This window comes from Nelumbo nucifera, chromosome 4 (assembly GCF_055504915.1).
Source record: "Nelumbo nucifera cultivar China Antique chromosome 4, China Antique-T2T, whole genome shotgun sequence".
NCBI classification, from domain to species: domain Eukaryota; kingdom Viridiplantae; phylum Streptophyta; class Magnoliopsida; order Proteales; family Nelumbonaceae; genus Nelumbo; species Nelumbo nucifera.
The window spans coordinates 91,921,137-91,947,880 of NC_142652.1; the positions used below are offsets into that span (position 1 = coordinate 91,921,137).

Here is a 26,744-nt window from a genome sequence, read left to right on the forward strand (position 1 = left end):
CATTTTGAATCAAACATTTATAAGGCAATAACCACAACTCATCAGTATTCCAGTAATTCTTTTCATATTATAAGCGTTTTATTCATCACTTTATTGAAACATGTTACTTATTTAATTTGAATTAAAATTAATGTTTCATTATTTTAATAAAATTTGAAACAAAAACTCAATCAAAAGTTGAAAGCATGAATATGAACACCTAGCCTGGTTTATATCTAATGTTGATGGATGGTCCAATCTATCCCATGTTCATTCTTCACTTTCTAATATAATATTTTAAAAAAGATTATTTATTTTATATTGATATTTATAATTTATTTTACTTTGTTATTTCCTAGGTCAAAGAGCTAATGATAGAATAACACTTCCATCATACCTTAATAAGTCAACTATAAATGTTGGAAGTGCAACTTAGCACCATTTGAAGTCAAAATGAACCATTTTTCCCAAAAAAAAAAGTTAAAATTCAAATAAACAATAAGCATGTAGAATGACTTTAATTATGAAAAAGGCAACAAACAATGAAATTTTATAAAGCACGTTATTTTAACCCCAACGTACAATGTATAAAGCCAATGAATTACAATATTAGTAATGGCAATACAACTATCAACACTGGTAATTGATTTGATTTCACAATGTTTTACAAGTTTATCAACATTGAAGAGTTTTCGTAAAAATTATGCAATCAAAGAATAACGTGAATATAGTCCAATTTATACAAGCCCACAAATGATAGCAGTGAAATATTCTATTGTGGAGTATCCTTAATATTTGCATGTTAGAAAATTGCATAATTTGTTAACTTCTTAACTAACAAGGTATAATAATAAAGTCCATACATACTGTGTACATATGACCAAATGTGGTTGTGATGACCGCCAAGCAATTTTATATTAGATAGCATCAAAATTAAAAAACAAAGTTAGAGAAACATATACATATTTGGGCAATTAAAATAATCGTATATGTAGAAACAATGTTTGGCATTATAATATCATATTCAAAGGCAATAAGCTAAAGCAAATGCATTGGATTCGATAAATGGAACATTTCAAAACTCATATACAATGCTGCCATGTTTGATGCAAGAGTTGAAAGGAAAAGATAAAAGACGTGTGACACATTGTACTAAGCGATGATTCAACATTTTTCATGTTTCCTTTGGACATGTATTCACACTTTTCATAAAAGTATATGTTTGGCATATATGCTACAGATACAACATCATCTTCTCAGAAAATAGTTTTTTTTTGTTTAAAAACGTTGCTGCCAAGTATGATGTTTCCTGGAGCAACAATCACACCTTCTGTGTAGTACCAGTGGTCTATATTTGTTTTTAGCACTGGTACTCATTATTTTAGGAAGTCCATGTCACTGCTACATCATGTCATCGTTGATAGTAACGGGTTCGAATATGAGAAAATGTCGAATTTGACGTTTCTCCAAACCACGCCTTATCGATTTTCAAGGCGTGGCTTGAAGCACTGTTTTCTTTTTATGGATAAATGGTTCCAAACATATTGATGTTTCTTGGAGCATTGATTTTTCTAATGTGGCGCTAATGTTTCACAATTTTTCTAGAGCAACACCATTGATGCCAAATACCGCAAAATCTAGCGTTGATTTTGTTAATTGATAGGACACATCTAAAGGGTTCTATGTACTTTATGCTTTGTTAATAACTTATGAAGTTGATGGGAACAATGGTATTATTCTAGTTGCATTTACAATAGTTAAGAATAAAAACAAATATTCTTAGAAGTGATTTTTACCTTACATTTGATATTTTATCCTATCGTAGGAAACATTTTGGCCATATCTCACAATAATTATTGATCGACATTAAGGATTTTTAAAATGAGTTCCCAAGATGTTTCCTGGTTCACATCATAGTTTCTATTTCCATCATATTTCAGAGAATTTTTGGGATACATTCAAATATGAGCCATTATGAATTTTGTTTTGAGTAGCAACACATGAATTTACTATTAAAAAATGTGATAAAATCTTAGAAAATAATAAATAATAAAAATTCTGTTGAATGGATAATAAATCTTGAAAAGAGATAATGGATAAGAGCCTATTTGAATGGAGACATGTACAATATAGACACAACAAACTTGTTTGGAAGTTTTTATTTGAATTGAAAGAAGCACATCCAAAACAATAATGAAGGAAAAACGTTGTCAAACATCTGAAATGATAAACTCCATTTATTGAGAAGTACATCCAAAAATGTTGGAATGGATATATGACAAGTATAATATATATAAAAAAAGGAAAAAATGAAACATTATTTAGATTGCCAAGCATCTGAAAAGATAGTCACATTTGTCTATACTTAGAAGCATAATAGAGTTAATTAATAAAAAAAAAATCATTTAAAAATCCATTTTGTTTTCCTTTTGAGCCCATATTCTTTTTTTGTATGAATTGATTTGAGATTATGGCAGAGAATTTTCCCCTAGTGACACTTCATCAACTGAATGTGAAGTAGCAAGATCAACAACACGATTGCAAATTTTTTTTTTCTTATTTTGCCTCACATGTATTGGATTATTCGATTGAGGTTCAACTTCATTACATGTTTCATTCTTAGTTATGGATACACATGCCAATGAATCACTAACATCCAATGCTTCATTGCTTATGCTCATATTCTAAATTTGCAAACAATACTAGCATATGGAGAAGGTGCTTCAATGTCTTTTGCTAAAACAAAATATAATAAATGCCAATTCATTATTTAAGAATTTATTCTATTACTAAATGTCTTTTACTAAATAAACTAATAGGTTAAAATAATATAAGAATTTATTCTATTACCATGACATTTAATTAAGTTTGCAAAGACTCCACTTTTGTTTAATCATAACCCTAGTTTTTCATAGAGTATACTTCTTGGTCCACAAAGATGATGAATTCATTTGTATGTTATCTGATTAAACCATTTTTAACGAACAACCACTTGAATAGGAACATCTAAGTTACAATGATTAATTTCGTTTGCCAAGGCATTCCCCATGTCTATTTAATCTTTCATCTTAACAATTCAATATTTTGTTCCATGTAGATCAACTTTATCTCATTTACGCACATTAATAGGTATGAGATACTTTGCCCAAAGTGTATCATGCATCTATTGAACAAGCGTCATTCCATGATATTAAAAACACTAGGCATGTTTGTGCATGACCATAAATCTCTGCCTATAGTTCTCCATATTCGTTGTTGACGAAAGTTCTTGGTAGGTTATGGATTTGGACCCAAATGCTTTATTCCCATAGTTGAATATTCTTACCATCCCTCACATCCTCCAACTTGAATGGAATAACCATGGTCCTTCCTCAAAAGCTTTGGTCAAGTCTTCTTTGTTTTCAAAATAGAACTCCCAACCATCGTCTGTTGGGTAGACCTTGACTTTCCCAACGGGCTTCTAGGTATTGGCAACAAAAACTTTGACATTTTCTATAGTTGCATGTAATATTGGGAAGATCCTTCCACGTAGAGTTTTTCTGAACAATTTGATGGCTTCTTTGAGAGGCTTTAACTTGTTTCCATAGTTTACACCCAGAACTGTGACTAATTTGGCAATATATTATTCTAAGAGGGAAATATTGATTTTTTTCTCTTGAGGGCTCAGCTTCTTTCCATGGGTTGGGCGGGGGGGAAGGGAAGAAAACATAGCATGGCTGGGAAAGGGCACTTGGAAGGGGAAACATGATAAACCAGAATAATAGCAGTGGGAGATGAATAGCCAACTTCTTAGCGTGCAACTGTGGGTTGGGTTTCAAAGTTGGGTAGGAGTGGTGTTTCTCAATCTGAGATGATTAATTAGATATTAGAGATAAAGAATAAAACCCCAAATCACTTGAAACCAAGAGAAAGATGCTTGAGCCTCATTACAATTTTTTTGGGTGTGCTTTTTAATAAAAGGGTGCTTTTGTTATTGAAAAGTTAATGTTTACTCCCACATAGGGGTGGATTCGAGCCGAGCCGAATAATACAAGGCTCGAGTCAAAAACTCGTAAGCTCGAGCTCGGCTCGAGCTCAACTTGAGAAAAAATGTTTTATAAAAATAAAAAGTATATATAAAAATATATTTTATTTGATAGTTAAAAATTAAGAATTATAATAATTAGTTATTATTATATATAAAATTAAAATATTATATATTATTTTATATTTTATTATATATAGTTATTCAAGCTCGACTCGTGAGCCTCATGAGCCGAGCTATATTAGGCTTGAGCTCAGCTCAATTATTAAACGAGCATATAAATTGGGCTCAAACTCAGTTGAAACCTAGTCGAGCTGAGCTCGAATAGCTTGTGAAGAGCTCGATTCGTGGCCACCCTCCCACATCATTATTTTTTAAAACACAACCGACTCTATTAATCGACCAAACTTTGTCATTTATTTTGCAAAAGCACCACACACTCTCTCTATTTCCAAAGAGGCTCTTGAACTCTCTTGAGGTTTCGTTTCTTTTTTGTTCTTTGTCCACCGTAGAGTTGTTTGTTAGGGGTGACTCCCTTCGGGAGTCCCCCCTTTCTCCGTTATTTTGTTCTTATGTTCTCCATTTCTCCCCTATTCTCATATGTTATTTTGTTATCTATTTTTGTTCTCCATCTGTTATTTTGTTATCCTTTTATGTTCTCCATTTCTCTGTTCGTTTGTTTTTCTATTCTTCTCCCATTCGTTCTTTTGTTTTCTATGTTTCTCCTTTTGTTATCTCTGTTCTCCTATCTTCCTTGCTATATTTTTATGCTTTATTTCTTTTTGCGGGCATTTTGATATGGAGTTCTTTCTCTAGAATCCTTTTTGCGATATCCACTAGTGGAAGTTGCTTCACGTATTGCCGCTTTCGGCAATTTAGATGGCAGTTACAGTTCTCCGATGTCCTAGGTGACAGGTACAATTCTCCGACATTATAGATGGCAGTTAAAGTTTAATGGCATTGTGGATGGATGTTACAGTTCTCCAGCGTGTTGGATGGTAGTTTGCAGTTGACAGTTATCCGATGTATTGGATGGTAGTTTACAATTATTGGCTATGCCGTCTTTTGCGGATTAGATTGAATTGGTTGGAAGTTACAGATTATGACTTTTTGGATTTGTAACCTCCACTCTCAGATATCATCTTTGTTGGAAACCTCTCATGTTAGTTACACTCTCCTTATAGTGGTTTGGAGATATACTTATCCACTTGATGATTTAATTCATCTTACTGTGGCTTGAAAAGTTCTTCAGATTCTCCTTCATCCATCTCTTTATTTTGTTATTGTTAAGAAATTGTCTTTAAACTTTAATTGGTCTTGCTGGCATCTATTTGTATCAATATCTTAAATTGAATGAAATATATTTGAAGTCTTAAAACAAATTCGAATTCTATCCGTTTACACTTTACACCCGTAAATTAAACGTCACCTCAACCTTAAATTCAATGCTAGTGACGTGTCCACAGAACGAGCGGAAAGCTGGCCGTTGGGTGCTCGGAAGACAGAAAGGAGCGAAAACAAACTAACCGTCTTCACTATCACGAGACTTGAATGACGTGGCAAATAATTATTGGACCGGTACAATATATATATATATATATATATATATATATATATTTTTTTTTTTTTTTAGTAGAAACATCTAACATCTCATTCGGTTTATAAGAAGAAAAACTATTTTCTTTTTTGGAAAGAAGAAAAACTATTTCTACCAATAAAAAAGATTATAATCCGATGGATTTTAAGCACTGCAAAATTAGGAATTTATGATGATCTATTCCCGCCAGGACTTGACACGAGGACCGGTGAAGGTGCTGCAATGGCGCCACCTGCTCAGTTCTCTTCAATGGATTCAATCCTTTAGCCGTTTAGCGCTTACGTGCGCAGTGTTCATTTTCCATTTCTGGTACCGGTGGAAGCTTCCACAGTTCCACGGTACACCGTTTAGTATAAAAGGCAATCTATTGAGAACACCAGTTTGGTGATCGATCAACGAGATTAGTAAAAGGAGAAAAAAATGGAGCCTCAATCACAGTCTTCAACATTTCTAGGGTTCTCCGTTCTTCCTATTTCGATATTTTCGGTTTTGGTCGGGGGTTCTCTCGTTCTTCTTTTCTTCGGTGATTACTTCCGGAAGAAAAGATCCGAAGTTCAAACTATCGCAAACCCTGAACCCACTGCGGCTCAGATTCCTTTAAAGTCTCCTCAGTCAACACCCAGGAAACTGCGCTCGAAATCTCACTCTCATGCCACCGAAAAGGTTTAATGATGACATTTGTTATGGACACACCGCCCGGCAGCACGCCCGGGCCCATAACAACATTCCTGAACTTAACATTCATCATTTTATATTTAGATGTTCTATATCTAAAATTTACGTGCAACATACCAGGATCAAATCAAACGTCATCATCCACTGGATGCAAATACTCTGAAAGGTCATGGTGATTCAGTTACAGGGCTATGCTTCTCATCCGATGGCCGGAACTTGGCGACTGGTAAACTTTAATGTTATCTGTATATGTAGTTTACAATTTTAGAATTATGGGGCTATGCTTTAACCCAAATGCAGATAACTATTTGACTTATAGCGTATCTTGGGTACCAATGGATACCATGTCTACATTATAGTGAATAGGCAATTGGCGCCCATGCATTTTAATTATGGTATTCGATTGACATTTTTTCTGTTAGTTTGTAGTTTGCAGTGCCATAAGCCTTGTTTACACAATTTCTTCTTTAACCAGAGAAGATTCCGCAAGCAAGCTTGATGTCACGTTTCTTTTCAGAAAAGTTCACAAGTTCCATAAAGGCATTGATAACAGTTGGGGAGGGTTGCTTTTACATTTTGATGGCACACTTGATTACTTCAAGAGAGCGCTCTTATTTTATTAACTTGTTAACTCCGCTGGGCGAAAACATTCGAATTAACTCATTTCGTGTTGCTTTAAACGCCTCACTTTCTGTTGCCTTTTCAGTTCATTTGATAGAGAAATGGCGTCCAATTGTACTTAATCAGTCATCTTCAAACTTTTGCCTCCCAACTCATCTTTCATACCCATCTCATACTTGTCATATTTTGAAGATTTACTTTTGTTCCCTTTACCTTAATCCACCCCTTCTTTTAATCACCATAAAAGGAAGGTTGAGGGTTCTATAGTGTTTTTGGTCGTAAATGCTGCATTTTTAAGGGTAGTCAATTGGTTCATTTTGGTTACTGAAATTTGAGACCTTTATGCAGTCTCATAGTTACTTGATTTCCATCATTTCATACCGCCATTTGTTTTGTGAGAACTACCATGAACAGAATCTTTGCTATATCAGTCAAGATTGTTATTTTTGTTTGGGGTGGCATTTATATGGAATTAGTTTTCTTGTTATTAAAGTTGCTACTTTGCCTTGCTTGTAAAGTCTTCATGTGTTGTGTTATGCACGTAGATGCTGGGAAAATGCAACACTTTCACGTACTTGAGTGATTGAAGCAAGGAGTGCACGATGGTGACAGTTATAGCCCACGAGGAGTTCTGCTACTATAATTTAGGAAGTAGTTATTTTGTACTTTGTTTTTTTTAGTTATGTTGGAGTGTGTTTCAGTTATGTAATCATGTATATAGCCAATTATGAAAAGTATATCTCCCTTGAGATAAACCTTATTCTTCTTGATCTCTGCGAGCAAGTGTTTTCTAATTCCTAGGCACCTTAACTTGAGGTGAGAGAAAGCGAGCTTCATGAGAGAAATTGACCATAAAAAATTGGTATTGGAGCATTCTGATCTTGTCATGGCTAAAGGTACCTGTGCAGATCAAATAGATAAGGATATTAAATCCTTACAAGCATCAGTGCAGGAGTTACAAGCAACTTCCATCCAAAAAAATATTGTGACAAATTGAAAGTTTAACAGCTAACTCCAGTGATCCAAACAGGTCAACTGGTAAGAATGTTGGACATGAAGCCTCTATGACAAGTGCCAGTCAGATCTTTGGCATGAACGGCAGTATTCATACTTGAACCATGAATATGAATTTCCCTCGGTTTGATGGCAAGATTCCTACTGGATGGTTGTTCAGGCCAGATACTATTTTCAATATCATGAAGTTCCTTAGGTTCAATGGGTCAGTATTGTTTCGTTCAATGTAGAAGGTGATGCTTTTGAATAGTACCAATGGTATGAATATGATGATTACCAACCCAACCCGACTTGGGACAAGTTTGTTGAGGCAATGGATGCTTGATTTGGTCCTTCATGAAGTGAGGACTTTGTTGGTTGTTTTTCCAAGCTTACACAAACTGTAACTGCCTTAGAGTACCAAAAAGAGTTCCAACGGTTGTCTAATTAGGCTAAAGGGCTCTACAAGAGCTATTCAATAAGTTTGTACATCAATGCGCTCATTAGGTGTCCATATAATGGCTCTTGTAGATTTACTAATTGCTTTTAGCCTTGCTTTCGTACAAAAATAAGAAGTCAATATGAGGTAGCGATCCACCAAGGTTGATATCTCTCAACCCAAGAACAATATTCTAACCAATGTATTGAAGTTCATACTAGCTATCACCTGATTACCCTGACAGAAGCTATAGAGAGAAGAGAAAAAGGTTTGTGCTATCACTGTGATGAGAAGATTAGTCCCACCCATTGTTGCAAGACCCAACGACTATTTTGGGTAGGACTGTTCAAGAGGAGACTTACTTGGATCATGAATCTTATAATTGGGTTAATGACTCACCTGAAATATGCCTACATGCCATCTTGGATGTCAGAACTCCTCAGATTGTGAGGTTATGTGGAACCATTAATAGCTTACTTCTTACTATTCTTATTGATAGTGACAACACACATAGCTTCCTTGATTCAGTGGTGGCCTGGCAAGCAAAGGTACTGGTTCAATCAGATGCTTGTTTTGAAGTGATGGTGGCTAGCCGGGAATGGTTGAAGCATAGTGGTAGATGCCGAGTAGTTTTGGTCCAATCTCAGGGTGTCCCAGTCCAAGTTTTTTTTTTTTTTTTTTTTTACTTTCACTTGGAGGATGTGATGCCATCTTAGGTGATCAATGGTTGAGAACCTTGGGCCTGGTGGTTTGGGACTTCTCCAAGCCCTTTATCAACTTCTAGCAGCAAGGCGAAAACTATCAATTGCGAGGGATTTCCTCTGCTTCACCTGAATTAGTAGACTCTACAATGCTAATTAAAGGAGCTAGAAACTGCAGTAAGCTCTATGCTTAGCTTGGAAACTGAAATCAAGACAGATGAGTTAGATCCATAGTTACAAAAATTGCTAGAGGAGTTTATAGAAGTTTTTCAAGAGCCTCAAGGACTTCTTCCACCCAAATCTCATGATCACCAAATCCCCCCCTCCCCCCCTTAAGGAAGGGCCAACCTCGGTAAATGTTTGACAATACCCTTACTTTCAAAAGAATGAAATAGAAAAGATAGTAAAGAGCTGCTGAAGTCAGGAATCATTAGACCTAGTGTAAGCCCTTTCTCATCTTCCATTTTATTAGTTCATAAACATGACGGTACTTGGAGAAGGCATATGGGGATTTTTATTGGAGGTAATGAAAATTTTTGGTTTTGGTAATCAGTGGTGTAAATGGATTCTGGGTTGTGTTAGGACTTGCCACTATTCGATCTTGGTGAATGGTACGGTGGTGGATAAATTTTATCCCTTAGGGGATTAAGACAAGGAGATCCCCCTCTCTCCCTTCCTTTTCACTCTAATTGTTGATATACTTGGGAGGCTAATTATGATCGCTGACTTTAGAAGTTTAATAAGGGGTTGGAGAGGATGAAGTACCACTCAATTGCAATTTGATGATGATAAAATCCTTTTCTATGAAGGAGGTGACTTGCGATGGTTGAGGAATTTAAATAGATTGTACAAATTTTTGAGCAAATGTCCAATTTGAAAATCAATTCTAACAAAAGTTGTATTGTGGTTTGAACATGAAAGAGAGGGAAATAACATAGGGAACAGAAATCTTGGGTTATGTTGTTCCTCAATAGCCTATGACTTATTTGGGTCTATCTTTGAGGGATAATTTGAGAGGTAGCAACTTTTGGAACCCAGTGGTTGAAAGGTTTACAAAGCAATTGACTTTGTGGAAAAGCAATTATTTATCTTTGGGAGGAAGGATAACTTTGATTAGGTCCACATTAGCCGGCCTACCTACTTACTTCATGTTGGTGTTTAGGATTCCACAAGGGGTTAGTAGAAAGCTAGAAAAGCTGATGAGGGATTTCTTATGGGAGCAGGGGAGGAAAAAAAGGATCATAAGGTAAGTTAGGAGATGGTCGGTAGGAGTAATAAGTGTGGTGGCCTAGGTATTGGGAATATTTAGGAGAGGAATATTGCTTTATTGGTTAAATGGTTGTGGAGATTGCCAAATGATAGAGATAAATTGTGGGCAAAGGTGGTCATTAGCATTCATGGATTTGTGATTGAAGGCTAGGACATTGGAGTTAATATTAGGGCTACAAGATCTTCTCCATGGAATCCATTCATGCCATCCTACCTTCTTTCTTTTGTTTTTTTTTTTGATTAGCAAAGAAAAATTTTATTAATAAAGGGGAGCCAATTACAGAAATATAGAAGAAAATATAAAACAAACAATACATCACACAGTATTACAATAAAGCCCCAAAAAAGCTGTTGCATGTGAACTCCTTATTTGGCTAATGAATTGATCATCCCATTTGCAGTCCTCCTAACTCAACCATCCTACCTTCTTTCTTGCCATTAATCAGGTATAATCCCTGCTCTGGAATATTGTCAAAATTTGGGAACATGTTTGGTTGGGCAATTCACCCTTAAAGGAACAATTCCTATCTTTTTTTGTCCTATCTAACCTAGGGGTGCAAATGGATCGGAACATGGTCCGAGATTTGATCCTATTTGGTTGAATTCAGGTCTTCTAATAGGATCGGATCAGATCCAATTAGAAATCGGATCGGATTCAGATCACCCCTATCCGATCTGAGAAGATCTGATCCGATATGTATTATATATGTACAAATATAAATAAATATATATAATACATATATATTATTTATTTATTTATAAATATATTTTTATAAAATTGTTATATTATTTATTTTTTTTATAAAAAATGTATATCTATGATGAAAATAATTAAAAGTACTTGTATTTTTTGTTTTTACTCTATTTAAATTAGTATATTTTATTTTTCTTTTAATAATTTATTAATTTTTAAAGAAAACAAGTCGGATTGGATCAGATCCGAAGATCTGACTTACCGATAGGATTCGAATTCAAATCGAGCCCTATCAGGTCCACTTCTTCAATTTGAATATAGTTTCTCTTTTTGTTTGGGCGTAGGTGGAACTCCCTACCAAATGTACAAAACATGTTTTCCTCGAACTTTGTTAGCTGGCCAAAGAAGAGGAGAGAACTCTTTGGAGGTGTACAAGGGCGGATGTGTGTTAGACGATTTGGAAAGAAAGGAATCAAATAATCTTTTCAGGGAAGGAGAGAAGCAGGGGCCCCTTAATTGGATCATTATCCTTAGAGTGGTCCATTGGGTGAAGTCCTTGAAACTCTCTGAGGACTTTCTTACCAGTGATTTGATGAGGAAGTGGCTTCAAGCTGCTGCTTCTTCTCTTTTAAGGTTGTTATTAGGCCATCTTGATCCCTACCTAATGGTGGCTTCATAAATCTGAATTTTGATGGTAGTAGTGAAGGAAATCTGGGTCCTTAAGGTATTGGAGGAGTTTTTAGGGATGATGAAGGAAGAGTTATTGCTCTATTCTCTGTTCTGATTGGTGTGGGTGACTCACTGAGTGCTGAAATAATGGGTGTGCCGGAAGGAGTGCAAAAAGCTAAGGAATTGCTTATCTGTAAATTGGTGATTGAAGGGGACTCAAAGTTGGTTATAAATTGGCTGCAAAAGGAAGATGCTGGTTGGTGGGGCTACATCTATGGGAGAAGGAGAATTAGAAGGCTGTTACAAGACATGGAGGTCATCCTACAATCGATGAAAAGAGATGCTAACTCCTTTGCTGATTCTTTGGCTAAACAAGGGGTGGGAAGAAATCAACTTTTTTTGGGTAATGCTGTAAATAATCATATTTCTAATCTCCCCATTTTCATCATTGTACTTGTTTTTAATTTAATGAACTATTTCAGTTATTGATAAAAAAAACATGACAGTACTTGGAGAATGTGTGTTGACTATAGGGCCCTTAATCAACTCACTATTAAAGGCAGATTTGCCGTGCCCGTCATTGATGAGTTACTTGATGAATTCCATGGATCATGCTTGTATAGTAAGCTGGATTTAAGATCTGGATACCATCAAATAAGAGTTAAGGACTCATTAAGGCATTCTAAGTTCTTAGTAATGCTGTTTGGTCTCTCAAACACACCTACCTTCTAGAGCTTGATGAACGAGGTCTTCCAATCATATCTGAGGAAATTTGTGCTAGTATTTTTTGATGATATATTGGTTTACAACATCACTTTTGAACAATATTTCCAACATTTATGTTTTGACACACTAGAAGTCTTGCGAGCTCACAAGTTATATGCCAAAGTTTCCAAATGCAGATTTGGATGTTGAGTGGTTGATTATTTGGGGCACACCATCTTTAACCCAAGGAGTATCAGTGGATCATTGCAAGGTGGAATGTATGTTGCAGTGGCCATGGCATACTCCAATTAAAGCTCTATGGGGATTTTTTGTCTTATCAGATATTATTGGAAATTTATCATGAATTATGGGAAATAACCACGCCATTGACTGCTCTTCTCAAGAAAGATGTTGGGGAACAAGGAATCAAAGCTAACCTTCAATTAGCTGAAGGAATCTATGACCTGTGCACTGGTGTTGGTTTTGTTGGACTTTTCTCAACCATTTATGATTGAGTGTGATGCCAGCAGTAATGGGATTGTCCAGTCTTGGTGCGTCAAGTGAAACCTGATTGTTTATTTGAGCCACGCATTCCATGGTTGATTTCTCTCTCTCTCTCTCTCCACATACAAAAGAGAATTGTTACTCATTGCTATTGCAGTTCAAAGGTGCCGCCCTTACTTGCTTCGACAATACTTTGTCATCAAGATGGACCAGATAATTCTCAAATTTCCGCTGAACTAGAGGGTAAGAAGGCTTGGACGAAAATTTCCATGGACTTAATTGAAGGCTTACCATTGTCAAATAAGAAGTCAGATATCCTTGTAGTGGTAGATCGGCTTACAAAGTATGTGGTAAGCCCATTTCATACCCCTAGCTCTTCCTTACAGCTCCAGTAGTAGCTCGAATCTTGATGAGCAACATCTTCCATTTACATGGGATGCCACTCTTCATTGTTGGTGATCAAGGCTTGGTATTTACTAGTGTTTTTTTGGAAGGAATTGTTTAAAGTTCAAGGTACGACCCTCAACTTAACCTTTTCATACCATCCTTATCTTGATGGCCAAACTGAAATCCTTAACAAGTGTTTGGAAAATTATCTAAGATGCTCCGGTAGCTCTAGGCTGCATATATGGTTTTGCTGGCTACCCTTGGTTGAGTGGTGGTATAGCACCACCCACCATTCCTCCACCCAAGTCACCCTTCATCAAGCTATTTATGGAACCCTACTTCCCACCCTTTTATTCTACATACTAGGTGCCACAAAGGTTCAAGCTATTGAAGACAAGTTAAGGGACAAAGATCGGATTTTAGAATTATTGAAAGACAACTTGTGTAGAGCTCAAGAAAGAATAAAGTGGTTTGCAGATTGTTACAGAATGGAGAGAATATTTGAGGTTGGTGATTGGGTATATCTGAAATTGCAGCCATATTGACAAATTCCTGTTGCTATGCACAAACCCATGTAGCTGGCTGCATGTTACTTTGGGTCATATTAGATATTCATAAGATTGGCCCTGTAGCTTATAAACTGGCATTACCTCCTAGCTCCAAACTACACCCTGTTTTTCATGTTTCTTGCTTGAAGAAGAAAATTGGTTCCCATGCAGTTTCTAGTCCCACTTTATCATCTCTAACAGAAGTAGGCGTAATACAACCATTACTGGAAGCTATTCTGGGACATCAAATGGTCAAAGTGGGTTGTCAGACAGTTATAGAAGTCCTCATCAAATGGTAAAGAGCTCTGGAATCCGATGCAACTTGGGAGAGATTTTTGGTCTTAGAAATGAAGTTTCCCATTCTCCACCTTGAGGACAAGGCTGCTCATGAGGAGGGGATGTTGTGTACGTAGATCCTTGGTAAATTCAAAATTTCCATGTACTGGGGTGATTGAAGCAATGAGTCCATGATGTCGATGGCTACAACTCACTGAAGGAGTTCTGCTACTATAATTTTGGAATTTGCTAATTTTGTACTCTGTTTGTCTGTCATGTTCTCTGCTTTTTGGTTATGTTGGAATTTGTGTCAGTTATATAATCATGTATATAACCAGTTATGAAAAGTAATGAGACTATCAAAGTTTTCAACCCATTTCTTATAGGTGCTATCTCCCCTTGAGATAAACCTTATTCTTCTTGTTCTCTGTGAGCGAATGTTTTCTAATCATAGCTTGAGGTAAGAAGAAAAGCGCTTCACGAGAGAAATTGACCTTGACCATAACATGTTGTAATGAGACACTGGAAAAAAATATAGTTTGTAACCAAAATGATCTAGACAGCATGCACATTTTTTGTAATGTTGGACTCAGACCAGACTTCAACCTGCTAAGGCTGGCATGTCAGGTTGAATGGCCTGAATGTACAGATCAACTACCCAATTCATGAACTAAAAAAGAAAACAGAAATGTTCCTAAAAGTAGGACAAATATTGTTTGTCATGCATTGTGAAGTAGTTTATAATGTTTGGTCAAGCCCTATGGAATACGAGACAGGAGTCACAAGACATGCATAAAGGGCCTGGATGGCTGTCATATTGTCCAGTCCAGTCTGGTCATCCAGGTTTAACAATATTGTAAGTTTGTAAATCTCTTTTTTCTTTTCTGTTTCCTATGGCATTAGCCTTCATTTCAATGCAAGCAATGAAATTGGAACTTTCTGTCTACAGTTTGTGCAGATGGAGTGGTGAGGGTGTTTAAATTGGATGATGTTTCAAGTAAAAGCTTCAAGTATGACTTCTAGAAACACTTATCTTTACCTGTCTCTAAATGCAAATTAATTGATGTTTAATACATTTTCTAGTTGCTTTGCGATTCTATTTTCCATCTCTTCTGCAGGTTTTTGAGAATCAACTTGCCTGCTGGAAGTCATCCGACAGCAGTTGTCTTTTCTGATGGGGTATCAGATTTGGTCGTTGCTGCTCAAAGTCTATCTGGTTCTTCTTTATATATGTATGGAGAAGCAAATACCAAAACTACTAGTGAAACTAAGCAGCAACCCAAGCTTCCCCTCCCAGAGATCAAGTGGGAACACCACAAAGTCCATGATAAAAGGGCTATCCTGACTTTGGTTGGAACTTCTGCAAGTTATGGTACCGCTGATGGGAGTGCTATTATTGCTTCATGTTCAGAAGGTATGACATGATCTTCATTTGTAATTAATTTTACTTTTCTGTTATCAAGTTCAATTGATTTCTTCATGAATTGTCAGCTGTGTTACCTTTTCTAACTTTCAAGTTGAATGTGTATGAAATTATCCATCTCTCTCTCTCTCTCTCTCTGAAAATTTGTCATGTAGTGGGCCTTTACATTGTTTAGAACCTCAGGCACCCACTGAACATTTTGCTGGATACTAGTATGATTCAAGAATGATTATAAATGTCGTACAAATCCAGTGGCAATTACATAAAACTTGGTAATGGAGGATCCTTTACTGTGATTACATGGCACTTCTGATTCATACATAGAGCTTTTTATGCTGCTAGTCTTCAACATGGCTAATGTTAGCAATATATCACAAATATTGCCTACGTATGGATGTTTAATTAAGGGGCAACAAGAAGTAGAGTTGGAGTAGAAAAGAATGATGCCATTATGTTGCCATATCTCAAATATTTCAAGATTTGTGCATTGCATGGACTAACAATGTAATAAAATTCTATCACCAAAAAATAAAAAAAAACAATGTAATAAAATTCAAGTATATTTTAAAACAAGGAATTATCATTTGCATCAAAGCATTGAAGAAGGACATCGTGCAAAGTGTAAACAACAAAGATATACTAAATCAAATAATCTCACCAAAAAAAAATCTTAGATGGATTGGTATTTTAATGAAAGCCTTCATTAGAATCCATCATTTGTGAACCACTTCAGATTCTGACATTTCTTTCAATCCATATCAAGCTTGATATCTAAGTATTCCATTTTCTAGATAAATTTTGAACAAAGAAAGTTTCTTTTCTGTTTTGCATTTCTTGTGGTTTGATTTATCTGTCTATAGATATTACCCTAGGTAGATGTACATTTATATGTGAATACTCCAAGGTGAAAGCCTATGTGGCATTGGGAGAGAGAGGGGGCAATTGCATTTATATGTCATGACATGCATACATAAATGTATATATTCACACATTGATACTTTCATACATGTGTATATGTACATAGACGTGCACATACGTACAGATCTTTTTAATATATGTCTATTGGATGAAGACTTAAACTTTGATACCATTTATTTGTATGTTTTTGTCAACTTCTTTTTTGAGTCTTAATATTCTCCGAATTGTTATAAGTAGATCCTTTTAATGGTCCTCCAGCTTCTGATTTTATAAATTTGTTTTCTTACATACTTTGAAATTTCATTGAAAAATTTCACTTCTATGTTCCTCTGGTTTTTCATATATTGGCAAATGTTTGTGAAATGTTTCCAATTTTGAAAGGTGAAGGTTATAGTTAGTTCAGAATTTTAAATCTGTCTTTAATAAGTTATATACTACTTTTTAAAGCCAAAAATAGATTCTTTTATAGCAATAAAGAGATTTTTTTCCTAATATTCTTTTTATTTTGAAATGCAGAATTGTAAGATCATGGTGCTATACAATAATGCCACCTCAATTGTCTATAGAGGTTATGGACACCCATTTACCTAGGGGTGGAACTTGTCATCTATTGTTTAACAAATAAGATCATTCCTAGCCTGGCCCAACTGAGCCTGTGAATTTCTGAGCAGTATAAATTATATAATATTTTATATTATATAAGTATAACAAATTTTAAATATTTAAAATCTGCAGGCCTTGAAGCCTGGCAAGTTCTGCCCAGGCCTAGGCTAAGCCCTTTGCCCGCCTGGCCCATGATCATCTCTAAGTTGGAGTTGGTAAAGGGTAGATGGGTGAAATCTTCCTGACTTAGATGTAAACGACCTTTGAGCTTACTTGTTACAACATGTAAGGTTAGGGATACTCACCATGTTTACCCATATTTTAGAAAATGGGGAACTGGTTTCTTATATTACACTTGTGGTTGTTAATCCTTTTCGCAATTCATCCCAATTTACATGTCAATAATAGGTTGGGTGTAATACTTTGCTCCCTTGGATTATTTTATGTTATTACTGTTTATTTTCTCTTGGGTCTTGGATAGGGATGCCTTCATTATTACTTACTAGATGATTATTGGAGCATATTTGACCAATTCCATAGGAATTCCTTTTTTTTTAATACTCTCATTTGAATTTTATGTTTAATAATTTATTATTTTTAGGTACCGATATTATAATTTGGCATGGAAAGAATGGGAAGATCTTGGGGAATGTTGACACAAACCAGCTCAAAAATAACATGGCTACTATATCTCCAAATGGGCGTTTTATTGCTGCTGCAGCATTTACTGCAGATGTGAAGGTGAGCTGTACTATACCTATAATTTTGTTTAAATATTAGAATGCAGGATGAAGTGAGATGTATGCAAAGTTTACATTACATATCTAAAGCTTTGATGCAGCAGCATGTACTTGGTTATATCAATTTGAGCCTCTGTGGAAACCCAAAAAGAAGTTAACAAATTTAAAGAGAAGGAACAGCCTGAAAAAAGCCTTTTGACTTTCTTCTTGTCTTGTATGTATTTTACTTTTATTTCAAAATTACTATTTACAGTAACTTTCAGACTTAATATTTATAGTAATTCTTATAATTATTATTTATAGTAAAATCACAATGTATCATTTTTAGTAATTTCTGGCGCCTTTACATTAAGTTGGCTTCAGTAGGATTAGGAAAATGTTGTTAGAGTTGTTTAGGAGTTAGAGTCCTTATTCAAGTATCCCTACAGGTTACCTATGGGTTTGTATTAGTCTTAAAGCGATTAGAAGTTAATTTGGGTCAGTTTCATCCTAGTCTAAATTGGAGTTTGTAAAGGGACATCCGAGTTCATAAGTTGAGTCTATAAATAAAATCATTGTAATTGCAATTAAGCATGAATTGATTTGATGAAATAAAGTTTGGTTTAGCAAATTTGATTGTTCCAGGAATTTTTCTCTTTTCCTCCCTCTCTTATTTCTTCTTCTAAGTGATCTATTTCTTTATTGTTTATTATAAAAGCAAGAGTTCTTCTCCTTTTTTTTTCTTTTTTTTTAATTTCTTACTTATTCTTTTGTGGACAGCAAGCTGTCTATTTGCTTTTCCATCCATATTTTTCATCTTTAATACTTAAAGCCCCTTCTTCCCCCATAAAACCCACCGTCAGATCTTAAATTAGTAGGACTCCTACCCCCTCCTACATCAAGCTTCTACATTTTTTTTGTCAGTTTGGCTTGTATGTATTGATTTACATTTACATCACTTGTTAATATCTTGCTAGATCCGTTAGTTTAGAAAAACACAAAGTCTTGTTCTTGTCATGTGCATAGAAACTTCCATTGTTACACACTGTTAAATATATGCAAATTGTTTTTCCTTTTGTCCATGAGATATTATCTAGCATACCTACACTTACCATCATATTCACAGATAAAAGCATATGCCTTGGTTATCTGTATCATCATATCTTTATTCTACATGGTTCATTCATTCTTATTGTATTATGCATGGCAAAAAGTATAGTTTACAACTTTATATGGTACAGGGATGCTTTTATAAAGATGCACTAAAGATAGAAGCAAACCAGGGTTTTACATGTCTAAGGGACTGTGGTTAACTAGTGAAATATCTTGATTTTTTTTTAGATTTTCCAAATATCATATCAAAACTAGTGAAATATCTTCAAAATTTCTCCATCCCTACATGGAGAAAAGTCCATTGATGTTGAAATTGTGAACCATGACTATTACTATCAAATATCATCTCTAAACCTTCCCCTTGCCTGCTGTAATCCTTCTCCATTGAAACCAAACCATAAGCCCTTATTTTCTTTTTGAAATTCTTTGCCTTTTGCATAGTCGAGCATCTTAATGCTGATTGCTTATCAACTGTTTGACTTGAGTAGAAACAATACATGCTCCACATTATTCATTTTGATGGACGCCTCATGAACATCTCTGTTCATGAGCACTTGGGCTAGTGTCTTAAAAGGAGAAAATATTTAGAAGTCCTTGTGTATTTTGCTCAGTTTTTTGGTGGAAATGAGTCCTTCAAATAAGTAGAATCGCATTTAATTCTTACCTTACCTATCAGAAAAACAAGTTATTTTTAGTTCACTCAGATATCGGAGCTTCTTTAGGCACCTTCAAACTTGTTATGTCATATCCTTGATGATTTAATTAGCTTGGACATCCTGTTTATCTTGTTATTAAGCAGAGTAGATTGGGCTACTGTCGACAAGTGTGTTACATCCTACAGGTTTCTGTATTTGGTTGGTAATTCTTTTCAACGTTTATTGTTGACATAACATTATTAATTTGATTTAAATACTTTGTTGCTCAACAAATTACAGGATTCTTGTTTTTATCAATTTTGACAGTTGATCAGTTCAAATTTCTCTAATGGCCCATTTGGTTCGTGGGAATAGGGTTCTGGAATCAGAATCAGAATGGGTCATCCTGATTCCAACTGTTTGGTTGGGTGGAATCGGAAACCCATTCCCATTCCTGGTGGAATGGCATTCCCCCATTTGAGGGAATGGCCATTACCTCCCCCTCCCTTGGGAATGAAATCCCATTCCAATTCCTGTCTTAACCAAACAGACTATGGGAATAGACCATTCTGATTCCGGTTCCGATTCCAACTATGAACCAAACAGACCCTAAATATCTTAAGATGCTTATGTGCTAGAACATCCCTGACAATGACATATTTGATGTCTTACCATTCATGAATATGTACATCTTGCTTCATTTCTCAAAATGTCTTGTATGCTTGGGGAGGGGGGGGGGAGTGCAGATGAGAAATCATAAGGTTACTGCTGTCATGTTTTATTTAATATTATTGTTTTTCTGTATTCATCAAGTGATTGCCTAATTTGCATGCCAAGCTGTTACTGCTAGATCATTTTTAGGGTTTCGTGTTAAAGCTTTGACAAGTCTATCTATTGAAATAATAATTAAATTTTGCATATGATTTTTTTGGTCAAATTTACTTTTTCTAGGTGTGGGAGATTATATATTCAAAGGATGGGTCAGTTATGGAGGTTCTGAATGTAATGCAGCTCAAGGGACATAAGGTGAAATGTTATCTCAGTTACTTAATATGATTTTGGTTCAGACAAAGGCAGTCGTGAAGCTTTTCATTCTAAGCGTTTTACTTATTGAATATTTCTTAATTGAGCTTTTTATCTAGTTCAAAAATTGGAAATGAATATCTGTTGTATATATCAGCTTTTTTATTCTTATAGCCGAGATTTATTATATATGTAAAAAATTTATATACCCATGTTTGAGGTTTTGAGTTTAAAGATCATGTGACTAGCATTTACCTCATTACCTGAACTAATAGATTAAGCCACCGTTTGTTAAGTCATCATCATCTAAGCCTTGTCCCAACTATATAGGGTTGGCTACATGAATCCTTTTTCACCATTCTGTTCTGTTCAGTGCCATGTCCAGCACTTAATTATGAGTGCTTAAATAATTTCTTATTACTTCCACCCAAGTCCTTTTCGGTCTGCTCCTAGCTCTTCTAGCTCTTTCAACCTGTAATTGGTCTGGGGACCCATAACTTGGCATCTATCCTACATTTGAATTATCAGGATCAAACCATTCAATGGATCCTAGCTTGAAGATTTGTTGTACCAAAAGTTAGTTTAAAAATCTTATAAAAATGATATTTTGAAGCAAATATGTAGACAGTGTTTGAAAACTCTAAAAAAGATGGCCCTCAATGGCTACTTTTGGCCCAAGAAGATTGCAGCTGGAGCAGTGTTACATGGACTCTCCTAAATGGATGAAGTGTCGATGTTGGACACACATCAGACTCTGACACTCCATGGATTTTTGTAGGACACTTTATGTGCCATTTTCTTTTTCTCCTTGCTTATTCAACATAAATGAACAACTAATGTATACAATGATTGCCATTTTTCCTATAAAGTAACAAAAATAATCTTATAGACCCTTTTCTTTAGGTTTATAATGTTAAAATTCAACAAATTAATGCCCTTGAATCCTTGTTTCTTTGTCTTGTTGACTCAGACTCGTGGTTATGCGTTGGATTCTGATTCCTGTGTAATGTCCATGTAACCTGAGCTGGAGGCAGCATGGGTATCACGAAAAAAGGGGAAGGATAAAACTTAACCTTGATGGATTTTGTTTTGGTAATCCGTTGATTTGGTGCAAGTGAAGTAATTATTGACTGATTCTTACCTAGAGCAGATGGGGCCCTTAGGTTCTTGCTAAGAGGAACCATGTCATTGGCAAATCTGAATTGCTTGTTCAGGTAGACACCAAGATCAGGAAATAACATTGCTCGTGCACTAGCAAGACAAGGTCGCAGAAGTATGTTGCTTTATGAGATGTTGGCCCATGGGTGTTGTACTTGTCCTCTTGCCTCATCTTTTGAAACAAAGTGATAGAAATCGATCAGCACCCTTGAAGACTTATTCTAGAAAGAAGGCCTTACAACAGGTCATAATAGGGTTTTTTTTTGTTATTTTACAATTTTTCTGTATTGTCTATTTATAGTTTACTTGTGTTTAAAATTTGAGGGTCATTGCATATGTAGGATTAAAGTTACTGAGTCTTCTTTGAATTGAAATAGGATATGACAGTTTGGTTTGAGTCCTAGGATTATTATGACTCTAACAGTTTGACTCCTAGGATTATTATGAGTTTAGAGTCTATAAATATGTATGGACATTTTATACAAAGATCAATGGAGCTTATTGAGTTTTCTTCAGCTTGTGCTAATTCCCATACCCTAGAGTGGTTCCAGGTGTTTTCTGTCTTCTTTCTCTCCCTATTTTCTTTCTTATTCCTCCAAGAAGCCATTACAACCATCAACAGCCATAAATTTCTGACTAAAGAATGCCATTCAACATTCTCTAAGGACTAGAATTGAGCTGGTCCTACATCACAAGGGGTTCTCTTGATACATAATAAAATGTTGCTTTCTATTGCTGATAAAGAAAAAGGCTCTTAGAGGACAAGTGGAATGTTGGGGGGCCATATTGGGAATCTGTACCAATTTGCCATGTGTAGCATTCCTTGATCATTTAGCCTTCTTTTCTACATACATATCTATATCTATGTCTATATCTATGTCTATGTCTATGTCTATGTCTATGTCTATGTCTATGTCTATGTCTATGTCTATGTCTAAATCTAAATCTATATCTATATCTATATCTAGATATATGTATGTACATATTTGTATATATATGGACATTAAATAACTACTGATGTTTTGCACTTTCTTATTCTGTTGATTACCAGAGTGCTGTAACTTGGTTATGCTTTGCTCCAAATTCAGAGCAGATTATTACAGCATCAAAAGATGGCTCAATTAGAGTGTGGAATATCAATGGTATGATTGATTTAATGATTTTTAATCATGTATTTTTTATAGTTGTTTTTGTGTAATTCAATATGATATATATGTATATATGTATTATTTTTGATAATCATTCAATATGATATATATCTGCAATATGGCTTTACTTTATATCATTCATCATATCTTTCCTGCAATGAGTGTTGTTGGAATGTTTACTTTATTTTTTTATGTTTGTATTCTGCTGATTTAGGGTCTGTTTGGTCTAGTTAAAGTAGTTTTTTTGTCATTGTCTATGTACTCTAACTACAGAAGGGGCATAAGGGTCTTTTCCCTTTTAATTATGTCGCCCTATATATGATAATGTAAGCTGGTGCCGCCAGCCAGATTTGACTCCAAAACCTTTCTCTTCTCTTCTCGCTTCTCTCCCCTCTCTCCCTTCTGTTCTTCTTACTTATTTCTCCGCTCCTTCTACTAATATGGTATAAGAGCGGTTCTACTGGGTCTGAGAGCAGAGCGAACAAGTTCTCTCTTCCTTATCTTGCTGTCTTCTTCAACTGAGATCCGAAAGGCTGACCTACAACTGGTACAAACTTGTTCTTTTTTTCTTTTCTCTTGGTTGTGTACCAAGAAAAAACAAAGCTGAGTGTCGTCAGAGAAGTTGTGAGGTTCTAACCTCTTTTTTTATGGATCGTGTGATCCCATACCTGAAAACAGAAAACCTGTAGGTCATGGATGACCTATTTTTTAACCTTTGTGGTGTGATGGTACTGTTTTATGACCCCTCCTGGTAGTCAATGTGTTTGGATGGTCTGGAAGTTGGTGAATTGTGACTGTTAAGGCAGTACAACACTAAAATCAACCTAAAATCTTGTTCTTTTTGGAGAATTAAAGCTGGTCTGTATTCAGATTGTGTCCAGATTGCAATGTGTGCATGCGGGCTGCATCTTTGGTGCGTTTCTAGGACTGTTTTTGGTGTCAGGAGGGATCATAAGGTGTGTGTTGAAACTGAAAAGTGTTTGAATCATGTCGTTTGAGAAATCTGCAACTTCTGGGATTTCAGGAGGTCAAAATGGAACGAGTGGGGGGATGGATATGAGTTTCCCCATGGCTGTAATCCCCTTTGATGGACTAAACTACCTTGAATGGTCTAGGGGAATTAAACTTTACATTACTGCTAGAGGGAAAATAGGGTATATTTGTTAGACAGTGTATGCCCTTAGCTCCAATCAGAATGATGTACATTATGACATTTATTTTAAATGAATAAAGTACATATTTGATTCATGTTATTATGGTGTGTTTCTGTGTAATACCCTTAAACTGGACACATATGAGACTCGTGTTAGTTTAGAATCTTCACAGCCGTTGGATAAATCTGGGGAGATTTATCCTGCCAAGGCTGACACTGATGTGCCGCCAAGTTGGTTGGAGTAGCTTGTCTCAGCTGCTAGGGTGAGACCTGAGGTACATGCAGTGTGGGTTTTCTTGAAACTCTGAACCGGACCAGAATTCTAGTATTACCCTGGACCTTGGAGATTGATGGGCAAAACTGGAATGTTACACCTGACCCCTAGACTCGATTATGATACTTCAGTAGGTGTCGGATTGGGCTGTCTTTGATATGCCAATCGGTGAGATCCTTAGAGGGGGTCAAAACCTGGGTATGTTGGGACAGTCCGATAATTCATTTGAGTCAGTGATCATAGTGACAGGATCAGCCCCTTTGTCGGACAAAGGTAATGATCGGGGATGCACTCTCTCTGATGGAAACCAAAGCTGTCGGCAACCGATTTCAATCGTTGAAATGTGTTTTTGCAAAATATATTTATATAAATATATACATATATATTACGGTTTCAAAATGTTTGCAAAATGTTTTAATTCCCGGGATCCATGTGAGTAGAGAGTGCAACACTGTACCTTGTAGTCGAGGGAGAGGTCCTCTCTTGTCGGGCAGTGTTTGATCATTATGGGCTGAGAGGTTAAGTGTAAGACCATTGAGGGTAATACCTGATGGGCTAATCTTGCATCTACCCACAATCCTTGGGTTTTTATAAGGTGGCTTGACCCAGGGACCACTTAGTGTAAGTGTTGGGCCCATTAAGAGCCTATGGTGATGGGATCAGGGGTTCACTGTTTCCTACAGTGAATTCGGCCATGCCTTGTAACAGAGGCTGGGCTGAACCCATGTGGCTGATGTGTAGATCAATGCTTGGGTCCCACGCCATACAAGGAAATCCAACTGGGCAGCAGTTTGGAAGGTTAGTGAGCACATGGACTTAATGGGCCTAAAGCCCAAATTGAACTGGCTTGATTTGATTAATTAAAGAGGGGCGGTTCTGGGATTTAGATCAGCAGATAGGATAGGGAGTTATCCCTATCCACTCAGAGAGTCCAGATCTAAATAATGATTTGGATTAGGAAACTCCTAATAAGATTAGGAGGGATGATCTTAGTCTGCAGATAAGATAAGGGTTTATCCTTATCTCTTAAAGAGAGTCCAGATTCAAATAAGGATTTGAATTAGGAAACTCCTAATGAGATTAGGAGCTGCTCCCTTTAAGACTATAAAAGGAGGAGAAGGGCGGACCTCCATTCACTCAATTTGATCTCAGATACAAGAGAGAAAAAAAGCAACAGTAAGACTGCGCCATCTTCTGCTCTTGTCTTCTCCTCCTGCTGCCGCCATTGCCAGTTCGTTCTCCACCTGTAGGAGCGATCAAGAAAGGTTCTTGATATCAGTTTTTGGTGAAAAACTGATTTGAAGTCGTGCTCACATACCCACCATCGAATTCTTGCTGAAGGATTTGGTTCTTGTGAAGAACCACTTGCTGATTCTGCTCCACCCTACACTATGTCATCTTCAGTGGGAGTAGTTTTTGGAGATCTCCTTGGGCGTGAACACCTTCATTGGGAGTTATTATTTCTCCGTATCAGGTATCTCCCTCTCCTACCCTTTTTGTTTTAGATCTGGTTCGGTTTAGGGTTCAAGACTGATCATTGAAAATGTAGTTTTCTAAACAGGGAATGTGATTCCCACATGGGAGAGAGAAATTTTTGAAATTTTGCCCTACCTTCGTGCAGGGTTCGGCTATCCATATGATGGATCTCTCATCCCTTCAATATTAATGGTAAAGTGAAGGAACCAAGGACTGAAGGTGCTGAACATGACAAATGGGACCAAGAAAATAGTATGGTGATGTCATGGCTATTGGTTTTCATGCTGCCACAAGTAAGGAAGACATTTATGTGGGCTGAAACAGCTTGTGAAATATGGGAACAAACCAAATCTACCTATTCAAAGCAAAGGCACTATGCAAAGATATACCAATTATACGCTGTATCCTCCACTTGCAAGCAGGGGGAGAGGAGTCTCTCGGTGTACTACTCAGATTTGACATCAATCTGGAAGGAATTGGATCATTATCAAAATGTGAATTGGAAGCGTGGTGAAGATGCAAAGGCCTACAAGTCACTTATTTCCCAACAATGGGTATTTGCTATTTTTTTTTTTTTGGGGGGGGCCTGAATCCTACATATGAGTCCATGAGGGTACAAATCGTAGGAAGTAAGAACTTACCTTTAGTTCAGGAAGTTTATGCCTTAGTTTAGTCTGTAGAGAGTAGAAGTGTGGTGAATTGTACAGAGTGGGAGCCGGTTGCACTAATAGTCCGAAGAGGTACAAATTTAAATGTTGGAGGCTCTTTTAAAAAGGGTGATTCACAGAAGAGAGTGGATGACAAAGACAAGCTTTGGTGCACTCACTATCAGAAGTCCAGGCACACTAGAGACACATGTTGAGAACTCCATGGCAAGCCTAAATGGGCTCAAGAGTTGAGTAAGAAATCAACATCTGATCTGGGTAAGAAGCCAACCCAGCAAAATCAGAAGAAATATAACTTGACAAATGTGGCATCTCAAGAGACTAGTCCCATGGTACCCCAGGAGCAACACTCTGG

At 36.2% G+C, this 26,744-nt stretch overlaps 1 protein-coding gene across 1 annotated transcript in view; it reads left to right on the top strand.

Moving 5' to 3' along the window:
• The first annotated feature begins 5,771 nt into the window (after positions 1 to 5,771).
• LOC104611244 (uncharacterized) overlaps positions 5,772 to 26,744 on the top strand; it is a 38,404-nt gene continuing 17,431 nt past the window's right edge. The window contains exons 1-7 of the mRNA XM_010278227.3: positions 5,772 to 6,263; positions 6,396 to 6,501; positions 15,031 to 15,091; positions 15,200 to 15,495; positions 17,627 to 17,766; positions 20,444 to 20,518; positions 22,725 to 22,815. Coding sequence (XP_010276529.1) covers positions 6,021 to 6,263; positions 6,396 to 6,501; positions 15,031 to 15,091; positions 15,200 to 15,495; positions 17,627 to 17,766; positions 20,444 to 20,518; positions 22,725 to 22,815 — 1,012 coding nt within the window. The 5' untranslated portion in view covers positions 5,772 to 6,020. The remainder of the gene's footprint in view (positions 6,264 to 6,395; positions 6,502 to 15,030; positions 15,092 to 15,199; positions 15,496 to 17,626; positions 17,767 to 20,443; positions 20,519 to 22,724; positions 22,816 to 26,744) is intronic.